Genomic DNA, 18,725 nt, shown 5'->3' on the forward strand with positions numbered 1-18,725 from the left:
GTTATGGCGACATGGCAGATGCACTCGATTTATTGAAACCGGCTTAGTGGCATTATCGGTCCATTCTCTGGTCCATATCTCGACTCTGCCTTGGTTTGTTGGGGCGTAAAATAAGTGCAATCCTCCATATCACGCTGACTGTATATAATCACTGTGTTATTTTATAACATTATCTCTCTCGAGCTAACCTTATAGCACAAGTTCAACCTAATAGCAAAACAGAGAGACAGTTGTTTTTACCAGTAACAGGAGCTTGCTAGCTCCAAATCTCCCACACTAAACATTCATTAAAACAATAATCGACACAGAAGAGATAAACCACACTCTTTATGGTGCTGAGTAAATAAAAAATAATTTCAAACAAAAATATTACATATTTACAGAAATAAGGTTACACCGTATCATATTTGTCATATCACAATAATGTACTACTGACACATTATTACATAAGTCACTCAGACAGAGCACTGTGGCATTCCCAAAGAGTTGCCTGTCCTGTTCCTTCTGTATGATGAACAGGACAGGCAACTGCCTCACCAAGCAGTAAGGCTACGGCTCACAGTTGGTCTACAGAGTTCTAGTCTCGAGTGGCCATCCTCCAAAATCTTGACTGGGCTTCAGAGGTTAATAGTGTTCAAACTCCACTTAATTGGAACTCCATTTCAGCCAGGATATGAACCTCACACTATGTTGGGTGGGTAAAACCAGCTTGTCCCAGGTACAGGGCTTACTAAGCCTTATGAGGACATCCCAGAGCCTATGTGGACACGCCAGTGTTTCTGGAGACTAGCTGTGCCGAGTGTTGATGAACTCCTCCACTCTGCGTCGGAGGTCAGTGAGGTCCAGGGAGGGGCCAGTCTGGGGGTCCAGCAGGTACAGGGGAACACCTCTGGAAGGAGAGAACGCAGACAAACAGAGCATTAGGATGTGTCTCAAATGACACCTATAACTCTCAATTTTATACTCAAAACAATATTTTTCGAACATGTTTTCCCATTTGTATAGAGTTAGATGCACTATTGTAAAGTGGTTGTTCCACTGGATATCATAAGGTGAATGCACCAATTTGTAAGTCGCTCTGGATAAGAGCGTCTGCTAAATGACTTAAATGTAAATGTAAATGTATTGCGAGTAAATCCAGGTGATCAATTGTAGTGAACCATTGACAACTGATGTCATCTTACTCTAATGATGAAGCTGTGCTGGAGCTCTGAGTCTTCTCCCAAAAGGCTGCAGCCTCCTGTCTCCTTCCCAGCCTCCACAGCACCTCAGTCAGCCACAGCCCAGCGCTCGCACACCCTGTATGCACACCCAGGGGCTGGATTACAATCATGTATTACTTACTAGATACTAGTCTACATAAAGACAATTTAACCCTGTAGTTGCCTGGTGCAGCCTGCAGGCTGAGCTGTAGGTCTCTCAGGGATTCCCTCTTCTGGTCTCTGTGTGTGAAGCTGATTCCTCTCCCTGCCAGAGCCAGCCCTTTCAGCCTCTGCAGGGTCCTAACACCTAGCTCCAGCTTCACACAGCCTGCAACACAACACATGTCAAGACAACCTCCAGATACACAAATCAACAAACATACATACATCAATTGATACATGTCCAAGTGGCCAGTCTGAATACTCACCTTTCTGTTTAACACACACCTTCATCAGCAGGTTGATGCACCTGAAACAACACACACTCCTTCAGAACTGGAACACACTCCCTCAGAACTAGAAGACACAGTTTCAGCACTCAGGTGTAAGGACTGATGCTCACCTGGTGGAGTCGGTAATCCGACCAGTCTAATGGGAACTTCTATGTTTTGATGTGATGCGATGTGTGCTTCACCTGGTGCAGTGTGATGTGATATGAGACTCACCTGGCGCAGTGGGTGAAGTGTGATGCGATATGAGACTCACCTGGCGCAGTGGGTGAAGTGTGATGCGATATGAGACTCACCTGGCGCAGTGGGTGAAGTGTGATGCGATATGAGACTCACCTGGCGCAGTGGGTGAAGTGTGATGCGATATGAGACTCACCTGGCGCAGTGGGTGAAGTGTGATGCGATATGAGACTCACCTGGCGCAGTGGGTGAAGTGTGATGCGATATGAGACTCCCCTGGCGCAGTGTGTGAAGTGTGATGCAATATGAGACTCCCCTGGTGCAGTGTGTGAAGTGTGATGCGATATGAGACTCCCCTGGCGCAGTGTGTGAAGTGTGATGCGATATGAGACTCCCCTGGCGCAGTGTGTGAAGTGTGATGCGATATGAGACTCCCCTGGCGCAGTGTGTGAAGTGTGATGCGATATGAGACTCCCCTGGCGCAGTGTGTGAAGTGTGATGCGATATGAGACTCCCCTGGCGCAGTGGGTGAAGTGTGATGCGATATGAGACTCCCCTGGCGCAGTGGGTGAAGTGTGATGCGATATGAGACTCCCCTGGCGCAGTGGGTGAAGTGTGATGCGATATGAGACTCCCCTGGCGCAGTGGGTGAAGTGTGATGCGATATGAGGCTCACCTGGCACAGTGGGTGAAGTGTGATGCGATATGAGGCTCACCTGGTGTAGTGGGTGACAGCCTGCTTCCAGTCCTTGAGGTGGGAGTAGCAGTGGGCCTGGAGAAGGTAGGCAGCCCCAGACCACAGCACCACACCCAGCCGGTCCTGGCCTAACCCCAGCTTGTCTGGAGACCCAGGCACAGACGCCTCCATGGGCTCCTCCAGCAACAGCCTCTCTGGGAGCAGCTCCAGAGTCGTACTGATGACTTCATCACAAAGTGCCAGGCAGTCTGCAGGCCGCTGGGCCGTCAACAGGGAGGAGCCAGCCTCCAGGTAGAGCTCAGGTAACCTGGGGAGGGAAGGGGCCTCAGAGAACCCCTGAGACAGCTGGTGGTCTGACTGAAGAGCAGCTAGGAGGTCCAAGTAGTGCTCTACACCCTCTGACACACTACAACACAAACACACAACCATAGGATAGCACACTACAAGATAAACAACAGTGGTACAAATTCAACCCTCTCAAATCTGAAGAAGTTCCTAGGAGGTATGTTGACTATCTGGGAACTTGCCTTCCGTGGAGCACACACTTCTGAGCCAGACTGTGTAGTACGCTGAGGGGGGAGGGGACAGAAAGCAGGCTGGATAGGGATTGGCCAGGGAGCAGAGAGGCGGGACAGATGATAGGTGGGGCCACAGCAGGCTGGGTGGCAGGTGGCATCATCAGAACCTGGCACAGACACAAAACCCATCACATCTCAGTCAACTACTGCCTCAGACAGATGCCTTTAATCTGTGTGTGTCACTCACTGAGTGTAGCAGACGTAGAGCCTGGATCTCTGCTTGTGTGTTTCCCAGCTGCCTGTAGACCAGGATGCTCTGGTGCAGCGCACACACACACCTCACGTCCGTCTCCAACGCCTTCCTATAACACTGCATAGCACTGTGTGGACGACCCTGCACATAAACACATCTCAGTGGTCATCACTCTCTCTCTCTCACCATGCGTCTGAAGGGCTTGTGAGGTGTGTGTGTTTTTACCGTGCGGCTGAGGCAGAGGCCTGTGAGTGTGTGTATCTGGGCCAGCAGTTCTCTGGGGGCCAATGGGGAGGAGTCTCTCTGAAGAACAGTCAGGGCCTCTGAACACCGCCCCTCACACAGCAGCTCAGCACCTGCAAAGGTAAGGACAGGTAAGGGTTAAACCTCTCTGACCTTGGACAGGTAAGGGTTAAACTAACCAGCATGGGGAGCTCAATGGTTCAGACCTTGAGCGATGACAGTGCAGATGAGAAGGAGGTCTTTTAGATCCCTGGGATGCACTAGCACCGCTGGCCTGACTGCACTCCTCTCCACAGTCACCTCTCCTGCCCCCAGTCCCTCAGAGAGAGATCGCAGCTCTTCCTGCAGACAGAGGGAACCAGAAAAACATGAATATTTGTGATGTGATGTCAGTGTGTAACGGTAAAAAACTATTGTTTCAAGACCTAATTTCTGATTACTTCATCATGACCTAATACGCCAATCCTAGTGTTTTACACACAGAGAAATCCAATAACAAGTTGGTTTCACACACACACACACACACACACACACACACACACACACACACACACACACACACACACACACACACACACACACACACACTACCTGCAGCTCCTGTATGTGCCCCAGTCTCCAGGTAGACAGCCAGAGAGCCCAGTGCAGACAGAGCAGCTGCAGAGTACAGGAGCGCAGGGAAGGTGTGGAACCCAGGGACTTTAGAACCATACACCAGAACACTGGGGGGTTGGGAGGTGGACGATCACAACCAACAGCACCTAGAGCTGCACAAAGTATAGGGGGTGAGGTGAGAGAGATGGGGGAAGAGGGCAAAGATAGATGTGTGTGTTTCCTACCTGTGTGAGTGTGTGTTTCGTACCTCTCTCCAGGCTGTGTGTGAGGAGATGCTCTGCCTCAGTGAGTTGTGTCTGACTGAAGGAGAACAGACAGCAGTTATACACCACTGTCAACTCCAACTGGATATGGGCCGGCACCGCAAGTACACCTGGAGGGGAAGGGAGGTGAGGGGGCAGAAAGGGATGGAGCGGAGGTGAGGGAAGGTGGGGTGGATGGAGAGAGGAGGGGGGGGATGAGGAGGGGAGACTTATCTGTATGACTGTTTTGGGGGTGCTAGCTTAAATTAAATACCATCTTAGATATTGCACCTTGTATTTTCTGTAGTAGTTTGTGACTCTCCACGTAGCACCATTTCAGTAGTGTCAGACCCTGTTCCCGAGTTACTGCGTCTCCTCTGTCACGATGTTGCTGAAAATACACGTTTGTTAGGGTGTTTTCACACTTGGTCCCTTTCAGACAATTTTTGTGAACTCAGAGCTGTTCGCTTAATTTTCTGTTCAGTGTTAATGCTCCAAAGGAACTCAAGACCCTTAGAAAAGAGCCCTGTAGCGAACTGAACCGAGACCATATCGAGAAGTGGTCTGAGTTTGGTACACTTGAATTCCACGGTGCTGTTTCCTTTTTCAAGGCAATGTGAACACCAACCTCTCCAGGTTTGCATGTTATTATTCCCACACCACACAATAGGCTACTGCAACACTGTTTCCCCTGCCAAATCCCCTCACATTGGTGCCACCATCCATTTGGAGACAGAATTTCATGTGAACAGAAAAAAAATTTGCATAAAAACAATATGGCATTTTCCTACCAGAGATGGGTTTCCATCAAATTGACTTGTTGCGGAGAAAAGACTGTGCGTGATGCCGTAGTGCACAAAAAAACGACATTAACGGTTAATTTCCAATGTATCGAATAGAAATACAAGCTAAATGATTTTCCACAAATGTTCAACTCTACTGTTTGCATTATATAAGGTGTGCCCCCTCTGGTATTGGCAAGTGCGCTCTAGCCAACAGCTTGCAGATACAAGCTGGTATAGCCCACTGGTATAGCCCACTACATTATGAAATTATTTTGGACAAAATAGCGATCATGTCACCAGAATAAGACAATCAATATTTATTGGAAAGGAGCACCAAGCTGTGCACTTTCACCTGTGAAATTCATCTTAATAAATAATAATCATAATAAATTATTAGGGTGCAATTGCTGCCCGCAATTTGGGGCGTTCCTACATCTTTATACTTGGTCATTTTTTAAATTAGGATAGTCGGGAGGCGGGGCACTCTAGTACAGTAGGGGCCGTTAATGAACAATAAAGTTGGATGTCAGCAGCCGATAAACCCCACAGGTATCGCCCTTGCATCCCATCTGCTGTGTCAGTGGGAGGCGGGGACGACTGGTAGACAGTGTCCTTCGGGGGCGAAAAAGACGAATAATACTTTTATTTCCCTTTGGACCCACATTGAAAACTGTCACACAAGCATGAAGATGTTGTGCTCCCAACACATGCATTCCCAACACGTTTTTGTGGGAGGACCACACTAGGGCTGACCCCATTTAGTCGACTGGTCGATTGTTTGGTAGATAGGCTGTTGGTCGACCAAGTTTTTTTAGTCTAGCAGTCCCAAATAAATATATATAAAAATATATATTTTTATGGCACACGAGGAACCTGTCTGATTCACACTTCTCGGAGTGGACTAATCCATTGTGGAGGCTGCAGGATGGCACACCAGTATCACATCACCAGTAGTACATTTACCGTTAATTTACAGTTACTGTCATTTAAATGGGCTCCCGTGTGGCGCAGCGGTCTAAGGCACTGCATCTCAGTGGTAGAGGAGTCACTGGTTCGATTCCAGGCTGTATCACAACTGGCTGTGATTGAGTGTCCCATAGGGCGTCGCTCAATTGGCACAGCGTCATCCGGGTTAGGGTTTGGCTGGGGTAGGCCGTCATTGTAAATAATAATTTGTTCCTAACTGACTTGCCTAGTTAAATAAAAACTATGCATTCAATATACTATTATTACAGTCTTGTGGACACGTTGTTTGCAACAAGTTTTGGTTTATTTCATTCCATTTACGAGTGGTCAATTTATTAAATTGTCTTTTGTTTGGAGCGCTACTGTCAATCTTGAGAACACGCACCTTTTTATGCATAGAAGTAGGCCTAGGCTACCTGGCCTGCGCGTAAATGTAGGCCCTTTAACTCACCACCACTGTGGAGTATCTCAGTCATTTTTTTCACCTTTAACAGCAAGTAAACTAAGTGTGTTTTTACATCCATTGATAATGACAATTCCTCAACGTAGCCTATTTGAAAATCTTTTCAGTTCTCTCGCTTTCGACAACCACAACATGAAAGAGGGAAAAATGTCATGCGCCGATGCCTCTCTGATTACTTCTTATCCCTTGTGCAAATAGCCTACAGCTGTGTCTGTCCAGAGCTCACTGGCACGGAAACTGAGGGCCCAGAATAATTTATACAATGTTGCTAGCACGAGCTTTGGGCTGGACCAAGTTGATACAATGTTTCAGGTTCATGCCTAGCCAATGTGATTTATAGGATAATTATTTTTATCAGGACATTTTCTACCTGCAGGCTGCAATGTTTTAATTTGTTGGCTTAATGTAGGCTATTTTTACATATCGGCAATGACAATAGAAGTTACAATGTTAAAAGTATCATTTTCATTTAGATAGAATTTGGATCAACCACATGACATGGATCTTGAGATAAGACTATTATAAATTAAATGAAACTAACGAAAATGTGCATATGAAAATCATAACTGGAACGGAGATCAGTGGAAATGGTATGATAAATTGGCACTCCAAATGGAAAAGGTTGCCGACCGCTGGCGTAGCCCATTACCGGCAACTTCAGGAGCATAATGGCAGAATCTGCGGTGGTCAGGAACAGTTTACATTTTTATTCTGGTTAGGCTATATTGATCTCTGGCTCCCTCTTAAATGAAGACACAAATAATGTTTTATCAAAATGCATCAGACAAGCTCAGAAGCATACATATAGTTGATTTTATTAAAACTTTGGGTGTGTCTACATATGGCAAAATACAATCGATTGGTTGAAAGAATAGACGACTCTCGGTCTACTAAGATTTTTTTAGTCGGGGACAGCCCTAGACCACACGACATGTCATCGCGTGACTCCAAGTTCACTTCCATATGATGTTATTATATCAATATGCTCATAAAAGCGTTTCCACCAACATTTCTCGCATAAATCATTTTACAGACAAAAAGATTCCACCTTGTCTAGCGTATTTGGTTTTGTCGACATTTGAAAAGTTTCCATCAGGCCTGTCATGACATTTTTTATCCGACATGTACTTTACTTGCATAAAAAGTTTGGATGAAACTTGGTTGATGATGAAAAACGTGTGCAGTTTTTGTATATTAAATCTCTATTGTCTAGCGTGAACAGAAATGCAAAAATGTGGAGTTTTGTACCGACACGATGTTCAAACTAGTTGTTTGCATTATGTGACCTACAGGCTGAGAGAGCTTCATAAACTGTTTATTTGATGATGGGTCTTGAATAGTGTGAGAAGACAACAATATTTGTTGAGAATCGCAACATAGAGCTAGCATTGATTTTGTACCCTTAAAGGGACAGTAGCCTACATTGGGTGTACAATTTAATTACATAACTATTTAATCTGAAGTTAGTGTTACCAATAACATTCACATGTTAATATTATCTTCTGATTATAATTGTCTCAACTAAATGCAAAATGTAAATAGGCACAGTGCATTCGGGAAAGTATTCAGACCCCTTTACTTATCCCACATTTTGTTACGTTACAGCCTTATTCTAAAATTGATTAAACAGGTTTAGAAATGTTGCAAATTTATTGAAAATAAAAACTGAAATATCACATTTACATAAGTATTCAGACCCTTAGTACTTTTTAAATACATTTTCTAAAAACCTGTTTTCACTGTCATTTTGGGGTATTTTGTGTACATTGATGAGGAAAATATCTAGCTGTCTGATAAAGGGTTATCATGACTCTCAGATCTATTACATTCCACGAGTCATTGGACGAAGGCGTTTTCTGTAGTTGGGAGTTTAAGAGCCGTGATGCTTGGTCTGAACATTAGCACGCATCGCTTGCTGTACGGTTTTGGAAGCAAAAGGCCCTTCTCTCTCATTTCATTGAGAGTTTTTATTTATACACACTTTTATAGGGTAAGTGTTAGGGTTCCCACACAGCCATATTTCCATGTTATGAGCACTTGTTTATGGAAAACAGACTGATGAGAGAGTGGACTACCTGTGCGAATTAGCTATCTGCATCTCCGAACTTGCGTGTAAACGGAAGACCGAAATCATAAACGTGTTGTCACTGAAAAATACTGTCGGTTGCAATTGTGTTAAAGCAGTGTACAGTAAGTGTATATTTTGCATTTGTGAAATTGTTTTGATGTGATATTAAAGTAGAGGGATTTATGTTTCTAGAACCGTATCGCAATTGAGAATTGATTCACGTTTAAATGGAGTATTTGGCTGTTTTGGCTTCCAGAGCAAATTCTCCCTTTAAACAGAACATGTAAGGTCCCTGGACTAAGGAGTAACATTAGGCTCCTTTAGTCCATTATTGAGCTAGCTGTCTGATAACACATGCTAATGGAATGGCTTGTCCTGCACTTTGTAAAAACCCAGAGTGCATTGAGTTAATGTTGGAAAAAGATATTGGATCCTTTCCTTCATGTCTAATGGTGTATTCTCATATAGTCCTCTTTAAAGTGAACTCTGGGGTAAAAAAACCCTGAAATAACTGTTCTCTTTGTATTCACATTGTCCTTGCCTTTGAATGAAGACAACTCTTTTGCCAGTTTACTTCACCTATTTTGTGGTCTGAGTCTTTGCTTTCACATTCATTGCTATGTTTACATGTTTACATAGCAATGAATGTGAAAGCAAATGCAGATGAGCATGCAGATGAGCTTCCCTGAGATGGTTTCTGACAGTTTGTTCAGAAATTCTTTGGTTGTGCAAACCCAGTGTCATCAGCTGTCCAGGTAGCTGGTCTCAGACAATCCTGCTGGTGAAGAAGTCAGATGTGGAAGTCCTGGGCTGGCGTGGTTACACGTGGTCTGCGGTTGTGAGGCCAGTTGGACATACTGCCAAATTCTCTAAAATTACATTGGAGGCAGCTTATGGTAGAGAAATTATCTGGCAACAGCGCTGGTGGACCTTCCTGCAATCAGCATGCCAATTGCACACTCCATTAAAACATCTATGGCATTGTGTTGTGACAAAACTGCACATTTTATAGTGGCCTTTTATTGCCCCCAACACAAGGTGCACATGTGTAATGATTATGCTGTTTAATCATCTTCTTGATATGCCACACCTGTCAGGTGGATGGATGGATTATCTTGGCAAAGGAGAAATGCTCACTAACAGGGATGTAAACACCTTTGTGCACAACATTTTTGAGAAATAAGCTTTTTGTTTCAGCTCATTAAACCAACACTTTACATGTTGCGTTCATATTTTTGTTCAGTATAACGTTAACTGCCGAAATTCAACTGATTGAGGGTAACAATTTGTGGTCAAGAAGGGATCCATCATTTGTAGAAAGTTTAGGAGAATTTACGTGACAGGTTGAGAATTAGGTTAAGATTAGGAAAAGGATTAGGTTTAGCTAAAACGTTTAAAAAATATATATATATCGCGTATACTTTTGACGTAAGTTTTACAAATGTTGGATCCATCTAGACATGACCCTTCTTTTGTTGGCTAGCTAGCTAGCTAGCTATAGTAGCTCACCTTCCACTTGTCTACGACAGCGTTATTTTCTTCAGTCCATCTGTCCAGCAAACATGGAGCAGATACGTGAGACATCGTAGTCACACAATCCTTTACAAATCATTCAAAATACAACCGCTCATGTTTCTTTGTTGTTGTTTCGAACTTTCCCTCTCTGGAGTCAAAGACAGGAAGCTATTTGTCAGCGAAGAATGTTCTGTCCGACGTACGTCCATGTTGCTCTACCGCCGCCTACTGGATAAAGCAGGTAACACTCTCGATTCCATTCAAAGGGGCTTTAATGGCATGTGAAACATGTTACATTACCAAAGCATGTGGGAAAAAACAAAAGTGAGAATAAACTAACAACGTAAAAAAAAAAAATACAAATGTACAGTAAACATTGCACTCAAATGTTATCAGCTATGTACAGTGATTTTAACAATGTGCAAATAGTTGTAGTGTGAACAGTAGGGGACGATAACAAAACAGATAATAACGGTTGTATTTACCAATGTTGTACGTACTCCACTGGTTGCCCTGTTTCCATGGCAACGGGTCACAAATCTTGCTGCTGTGATTGCACATTGAAGTATTTAGCCTAACATCATATGGGAGTTTATCAGTGTTTGACTTGTTTTACAATTCTTTGTGGATCTGTGGGAAATATGTGTTTCTAATATGGCCATAACTTTAAAAGGAGGTAAGGAAGTGCAGTTCAAATAAAATTTAATCAACTTTACACATATTGTAACGACCCTGGGTTTATAAGCGCGGAAAACGACTCTGCCGCGCGAGCGAGCTTTTGCGGCACAGTCGATAGCGCGCCGGACCTCGGGCTCGAAGGTCGAGGGTTCGAGACCTGCTCCCTGCCTGTTTCATTATAATATTTTTCAGATGTTATCGCAGGTGCAAATGTCAGAACGAGCAATGTCAGAGTCCGGAATATACTGTAAATATATTTGTGTGTATAAAGACTATGGACAGTATACAGTATGAATAGAAAATATGTGTACAGCAGTAGATATTTTTTTATTCGATTTTTATTTAATCTTTATTTAACTAGGCAAGTCAGTTAAGAACAAATTCTTATTTACAATGACGGCCTACCCCGGCCTAACCCGGACAACGCTCAGCCAATTGTGCGCCGCCCTATAAGACTCCCAATCACGGCCGGTTGTGATACAGCCTGGAATCGAACCAGGGTCTGTAGTGACACCTCTAGCACTGTGATGGTATATAAGATCAGCCTTGACTAGAATAGAGTATATACATATGAAGTATAAAAAAATTGTATGTAAACATTATTAAAGTGACCAGTGTTCAATGACTATGTACATAGGGCAGCAGTCTCTAAGGTGCAGGGTAGAGTACCAGGTGGTAGCCGGCTAGAACAGTAACTAAGGTTCAGGGCAGGATACTGGGCGGAGACCAGTTAATGGTGACAATTTCCAGTCTGATGGCCTCGAAATAGAAGCTGTTTTTCAGTCTCTCGGTCGCAGTTTTGACACACCTGCACTGTCTTCTGGGGAACAGGCGTGGGTAGGGTGGCTGAGGTCCTTGATGATATTCTTGGCGTTCCTGGGACATCTGGTGCTTTATTACATTGACCCAGTTCAATGTAACATCAATAGGTTTAGGCTACTACATGATACTCAAATGTTCCCTATACCCATTATGAGGTTGCTATAACCTGTGCTGTTTTAATATTGCCTCCTGAGAGTTTCAAGTTCCTTGCTCTCCACATCACCAACAAACTAACTTGGTACAAGCACATCAAGACAGTCGTGAAGAGGGCATGACTAAACCTATTCCCCCTCAGGAGACTGAAAATATTTGGGATGGGTTCTCAGATCCTCAAAAGGTTCTACAGCTACACCATCGAGAGCATCCTGACTGGTTGCATCACTGCCTGGTATGGCAACTGCTCGGCCTCCGACGGTAAGGCCCAGTACATCACTGGGGCCAAGCTTCCTGCCATCCAGGACCAAGCGGTGTCAGAGGAAGGCCCTAAAAATTGTCAAAGCCTCCAGCCACCCTAATCATAGACCGTTCTCTCTGCTACCGCACGGCAAGCGGGACCGAAGCGCCAAGTCTATGTCCAAGAGGCTTCTAAACAGCTTCTAAACCAAACCATAAGACTCCTGAACATCTAATCAAATGGCTACCCCCCCCTTTTATGCTGCTGCTACTCTCTGTTTATTATCTATGCATAGTCACTTTAATAACTCTACCTACATGTACATATTACCTCAACTAACCGGTGCCCCTGCACATTGACTCTGTACCTGTACCCCCTGTATAAAGCCTCACTATTGTTAGTTTACTGCTGCTCTTTCATTTTTTATTTTTTTTTAATGTATTTTTCTTAAAACAGCATTGTTGGTTAAGGGCTCATAAGTAAGCATTTCACTGTAAGGTCTACCTATTGTATTTGGCACATGTTACAAATCAAATTTGATTTGGTTTCACCACACTGTCTGTGTAAATGGACCAATTCATGTTGTCAGTGATGTCTGTCACATTGGTCAGGTATTCTGCCACTGTGTATTCTCTGTTTAGGGCTAGATCGTATTCCAGTTTGCTCTTTTTTTTTGTTTATTCTTTCCAGTGTGTTAAATAGTTATCCTTTTGTTTTCTCATAATTTGGTTGGTTCTAATTGTGTTGCTGTCCTGGGGCTCTGTGAGGTCTGTTTGTGAACAGAGCCCAAGAACCAGCTGGCTAGGTTCCTCTCTCTGTAAGTGAGGGCTTTGTGGTGGAATGTGTGGGCATCACTTCCCTTAAGGTGGCTGCAGAATTGTTTTTCTGGATTTTGATAATTAGCGAGTATAGTCCCAATTCTGCTCTGCATGCATTGTTTGGGGTTTTGCGTTGTACATTAAGGATATTTTTGCAGAATTCTGCATGCAGAGTCTCCATTGGGTGTCTCATTTTGGGAATTATTGGTTGGTGAGTGGACCCCAGACCTCACAACCATAGAGAGTAACGGGTTCTATAACTGATTGAAGTATTTTTAGACAGATCCTAATTGGGATGTAGAGTTTTATGTTCGTTTTGATGGCATTGAAAGCCCTTCTAGCCTTCTAGTTTCTTAGATCGTTTGCAGCCTTGTGGAAGTTACCTGTGGTTTTGATGTTTAGGCAGAGGTACAGTTGAAGTCGGAAGTTTACATACACTTAGGTTGGAGTCATTTAAACTAGTTTTTCAACCACTCTACACATTTCTTGTTAACAAACTATAGTTTTGGCAAGTCGGTTAGGACATCTACTTTGTGTATGACACAAGTACTTTTTCCAACAATTATTTACAGACAGATTATTTCACTGTATCACAATTCCAGTGGGTCAGAAGATTACATACACTAAGTTGACTGTGGCTTTAAGCAGCTTGGAAAATTCCAGAAAGTTATGTAATGGCTTTAGAAGCTTCTGATAGGCTAATTGACATAATTTGATTCAATTGGAGGTGAACCCGTGGATGTAGGCCTACCTTCAAACTCAGTGCCTCTTTGCTTGACATCATGGGAAAATCCAAATAAATCAGCCAAGACCTCAGAAAAAACATTGTAGACCTCCACAAGTCTGATTCATCCTTGGGAACAATTTACAAACGCCTGAAGGTAGCACGTTCATCTGTACAAACAATAGTACGCAAGTATAAACACCATGGGACCACGCAGCCGTCATACCGCTCAGGAAGGAGACGTGTTCTGTCTCCTAGAGATGAACGTACTTTGGTGCGAAAAGTGCAAATCAATCCCAGAACAACAGCAAAGGACCTCGTGAAGATGCTGGAGGAAACAGGCACAAAAGTATCTATATCCACAGTAAAACGAGTCCTATATCGACATAACCTGAAAGGACGCTCAGCAAGGAAGAAGCTACTGCTCAAAAACCGCCATAAAAATGGGGACAAAGATCATACTTTTTGGAGAAATGTCCTCTGGTCTGATGAAACACAAATAGAACTGTTTGGCCATAATGACCATCGTTATGTTTGGAGGAAAAAGGGAGAAGCTTGCAAGCCGAAGAACACCATCCCAACCGTGAAGCATGGGGGTGGCAGCATCATGATGTGGGGGTGCTTTGCTGCAGGAGGGACTGGTGCACTTCACAAAATAGATGGCATCATGAGGAAAGAAAATGATGTGGATATATTGAAGCAATATCTCAAGACATCAGTCAGGAAGTTAAAGCTTGGTCGCAAATGGGTCTTCCAAATGGACAATGACCCCAAGCATACTTCCAAAGTTGTGGCAAAATGGCTTAAGGACAACAAAGTCAAGGTATTAGAATGGCCATCACAAAGCCCCGTCCTCAATCCTATAGGAAATTTGTGGGCAGAACTGAAAAAGTGTGTGCGAGCAAGGAGGCCTACAAACCTGACTCAGTTACACCAGCGCTGTCAGAAGGAATGGGCCAAAATTCACCCAACCTATTGTGGGAAGCTTGTGGAAGGCTACCCGAAACGTTTGACCCAAGTTAAACAATTTAAAGGCAATGCTACCAAATACTAATTGAGTATGTAAACTTCTGGCCCACTGGGAATATGATGAAAGAAATAAAAGCTGAAATAAATCATTTTCTCTACTATTATCCTGACATTTCACATTCTTAAAATAAAGTGGTGATCCTAACTGACCTAAAACAGGGAATCTTTACTAGGATTAAGTGTCAGGAATTGTGAAAAACTGAGTTTAAATGTATTTGGCTAAGGTGTATGTAAACTTCCGACTTCAACTGTAGGTATACATCTTTGTATAATCTATGGCAACGGTATCTAGAAAGAATTTGCATTTATTGTCCTGGCAAGTGGAACTTTTTTGGAACACCATTATTTTTGTCTTACTGCGATTTACCATCTGGGCCCAAGTCTGACAGAATCTGTGCAGAAGATATAGGTGGTGCTGTAGGCCCTCCTTGGTTGGGGACAGAAGCACCATATCATTTGCAAACAGTAAACATTTTACTTCAGAGTCTAGTATGGTGAGGCAGGGTGATGCAGACTGTTCTAATTCCCTCACCAATGAATTGATATATACTGTATATATATATATATGTTGAAAAGGGTGGGACTCAAGCTGCATCCCTGTCTCGCCCCACGGCTCTTTATTGCCAATATTAACTGCACACTTGTTTGTGTACATCGATTTTAGAATAGCTTTTTTGTTTTGTAAATTAGGGTTTGCAAGGTGTACACGTGGTCTGCCGTGTGATATTTTGGTAAGAAGCCATTTTGCCATTTGCTCAGGACATTGTTTTCACTGAGGAAATGTTAGTCTGCTTTTGATGATACTGCAGAGGATTTTCCTGAAGTTACTGTTGACGCAGATTCCAGTGTAACTGTAGAGGTCAAATTTGTCTCCATTTTTATGGACTGGGGTGATCAGACCTTGGTTACAAATATTGGGAAAGATGCCAGAGCTGCGCATAATAATGACGAGTTTAAGTATAGGCCATTTTAATTTGTGGTCTGTGTATTTTATCATTTTGTTTAGTATACCATCAACACCACAGGCCTTTTTGGGTTGGAGAGTTTGTATTTTGTCCTGTAGCTCATTCAATGTAATTGGAGAATCCAGCGGGTTCTGGTAGTCTTTAATAGCTGATTCTGAGTTTTGCAAATGATCATGCATATGTGTTTGCTCTTGGTTCTTTGTTATTTGGCCTAAAATGTTGTTGAAGTGGTTCATCCATACATCTCCATTTTGGATAGATGGCTCTTTGTGTTGTTTGTTTAATGTGTTTAAATTTCCACAGCAGTGATTTTATTCTGTATTCTTCAATCACAAGAGAGCTGTTTTATGACATGCTGTTCTTTATTTTTTATTTGTGTATTTCTTTACTGTTTTAGTGTTTCCCCATAGTGAATGCGTAGGTTCTGGTAATCTGTGTTTTTGGTTGGATAGGTTTCTCAATTTCTTTCTTAGGTTTTTATATTCTTCATCAAGATTTTTCTCATTTTTGTTTTCTTAGGTTTTCTTCTAGAATGTTTTTATTTGATAATTCCTACTGCTAAGTTCACACCTTCACTATTGAAGAGAAACATTTTGTCTAGGAGGGATTGTGGTTGGTCAATTGTTTTTTGGTACGTTTCTACACTACCCTCCTTCCATCTATAGCATTTCTTAATAGCATGCAGTTTGTTCGGCTTCGCTACCTCATGGCTGAGTATTGCTCTGTTCAAGTAGGTTGTGATTTTGTTGTGGTCTGATAAGGGTGTCAGTTGGCTGACTGTGAACGAGCTGAGAGACTCTAGGATGAGTTTGGTGATAAAAAGTTGTCCATAGTACTATGGCCAAGAGATGAGTTGTAGGTTACCCTACTGTAGGAATCCCCTCGAAGCCTACCATTGACTCTGTACAGACCCAGTGTGCGACAGAGCTACAAAAGTTGTGACAAAAAGGTTGTTTTGTTGTAGCTGTGTCTAGGGGGGCATATTTGGGAGGGAATGCTGTCCCCTCCAGGTAGGTGCTTGTCCCCCTGTGTGCTGAAGGTGTCAGGTTCTTGTCGAGTTCTGGCGTTTAGATCACCAAAGACAAGTACATGTCACTGGACCTGGAAATGGTTGAGATCTCGCTCTTGCTCACTCTCTCACACACACACACACACACACACACACACACACACACACACACACACACACACACACACACACACAATGTAATATCATCCAAAACGTTAAATGTACAGACGCTGACTCATCTATATGAGGCCTGCCAGTAGAGCTCTGTCTTCCCAAGGTCACTCTCTTCACCCTCCCTCCATCATCTCTCTCCTCCCTCCATGTCCATCAAGTCTATCTCCCCTTCCTCTTCCCTCTTCATCTCCCTCCTCCCCTCTTCTCTTACTTCATCCCTTTTCACTTCACTTGCCTTCCTCAAACTTCAAACTGATTGACATTCCAAGGACTGAGAATGCAGGCCACCCCTCCACCCCTCCATTCTGGCTCAGTGATCTCTGCTCCACTCGCAGTGAACTCACAGTGCTTTTGGAAAGTATTCAGACCCCTTGACTTTTTCCACATTTTGTTAGGTTACAGCCTTATTGTAAAATGGATTAAATTGTGTTTTCCCCCTCATCAATCTACACACAATACCCTATATTTTGCTAATTTACATAAGTATTCAGACCCTTTACTCAGTACTTTGTTGAAGCATCTTTGCGAGCGATTACAGCCTCAAGTCTTAGTGGTTAGAGCATTGGGTTCGAATCCCTGAGCTGACAAGGTCAAAATCAGTCATTCTGGCCCTGAACAAGGCAGTTAACCCACTGTTCCCCAGTAAGCCGTCATTGTAAATAAGAATTTGTTCTTAACTGACTTGCCTAGTTAAAAAAATATTTGGCACCCCTGTATTTCGGGAGTTTCTCCCATTCTTTTCTACAGATCCTCTCTAGCTCTGTCAGGTTGGATGGGGAGCATTGCTGCACAGCTATTTTCAGGTCTCTCAGGAGATGTTCGATCGGATTCAAGTCCGGGCTCTGGCTGGGCCACTCAAGGATATTCAGAGATTTGTCCCAAAGCCACTCCTACGTTGTCTTGGCTGTGTACTTAGGGTCGTTGTCCTGTTGGAAGGTGAACCTTCGCCTCAGTCTGAGGTCCTGAGCACTCAGGAGCAGGTTTTCATCAAGGATCTCTCTGTACTTTGCTCCGTTCATCTTTGCCTCGATCCTGACTAGTCTCCCAGTCCCTGCCAGGGAAAAATATCCCCACAGCATGATGCCGCCACCACCATGCTTCACCGTAGGGATGGTGCCAGGTTTCTTCCAGAGGTGGCGCTTGGCTTTCAGGCCAAAGAGTTCAATCTTGGTTTCATCAGACCAGAGAATCTTGTTTCTCATGGTCTGAGAGTCTTTAGGTGCCTTTTGGCAAACTACAAGCAGGCTGTCAGGTGCCTTTTACTGAGGAGTGGCTTCCATCTGGCCACTCTACCATAAAGGCCTGATTGGTCGTGTGCTGCAGAGATGGTTGTCCTTCTGGAAGGCTCTCCCATTTCCACAGAGGAACTCTGGCGCTCTGTCAGAGGGACCATCGGATTCTTGGTCACCTCCCCGACCAAGGTCCTTCTCCCCCGACTCCTCAGTTTGGCCGGACGGCCAGCTCTGGAAAGAGTCTTGATGGTTCCAAACTTCTTCCATTTAATAATGATGGAGGCCACTGTGTTCTTGGGGACATTCAATGCTACAGTCATTTGTTGGTACCCTTCCCCAGATCAATGCCTCGACACAATCCTGTCTCGGAGCTCTACGGACAATTCTCAGGTGTGTGCCTTTCCAAATCATGTCCAATCAATTGAATTTACCACAGGTGGACACCAATCAAGTTGTAGAAACATCTCAAGGATGATCAATGGAAAGAGGATGCACTTGAGCTCAATTTCGAGTCTCATAGCAAAGGGTCTGAATACTTATGTAAATAAGGTATTTCTGTTTTTTATTTTTAATACATTTGCAAACATTTCTAAAAACCTGCTTTCGTTTTGTCATTATGGAGTGTTGTGTGTAGATTGCTGACGTAACGTAACAAAATGAGGAAAAAGTCAAGAAGTCTGAATA

At 43.5% G+C, this 18,725-nt stretch overlaps 1 protein-coding gene across 1 annotated transcript; it reads right to left on the bottom strand.

Annotated features, from left to right (window-relative positions):
- Positions 1 to 310: 310 nt before the first annotated feature.
- On the bottom strand, positions 311 to 10,403 carry fancg (FA complementation group G). The gene is made up of 13 exons (XM_071403003.1): positions 10,191 to 10,403; positions 4,691 to 4,790; positions 4,405 to 4,530; positions 4,134 to 4,309; positions 3,749 to 3,884; positions 3,525 to 3,655; positions 3,294 to 3,440; positions 3,056 to 3,213; positions 2,548 to 2,934; positions 1,631 to 1,671; positions 1,387 to 1,530; positions 1,185 to 1,299; positions 311 to 889 (listed from the first exon to the last, which is right to left on the bottom strand). Exons 1-13 carry the CDS (start codon positions 10,263 to 10,265, stop codon positions 787 to 789), a joined length of 1,839 nt encoding a protein of 612 aa, XP_071259104.1. The 5' UTR covers positions 10,266 to 10,403; the 3' UTR covers positions 311 to 786.
- Positions 10,404 to 18,725: the final 8,322 nt, after the last annotated feature.

Source organism: Salvelinus alpinus, chromosome 5, assembly GCF_045679555.1.
Source record: "Salvelinus alpinus chromosome 5, SLU_Salpinus.1, whole genome shotgun sequence".
Classification (NCBI taxonomy): Eukaryota; Metazoa; Chordata; class Actinopteri; order Salmoniformes; family Salmonidae; genus Salvelinus; species Salvelinus alpinus.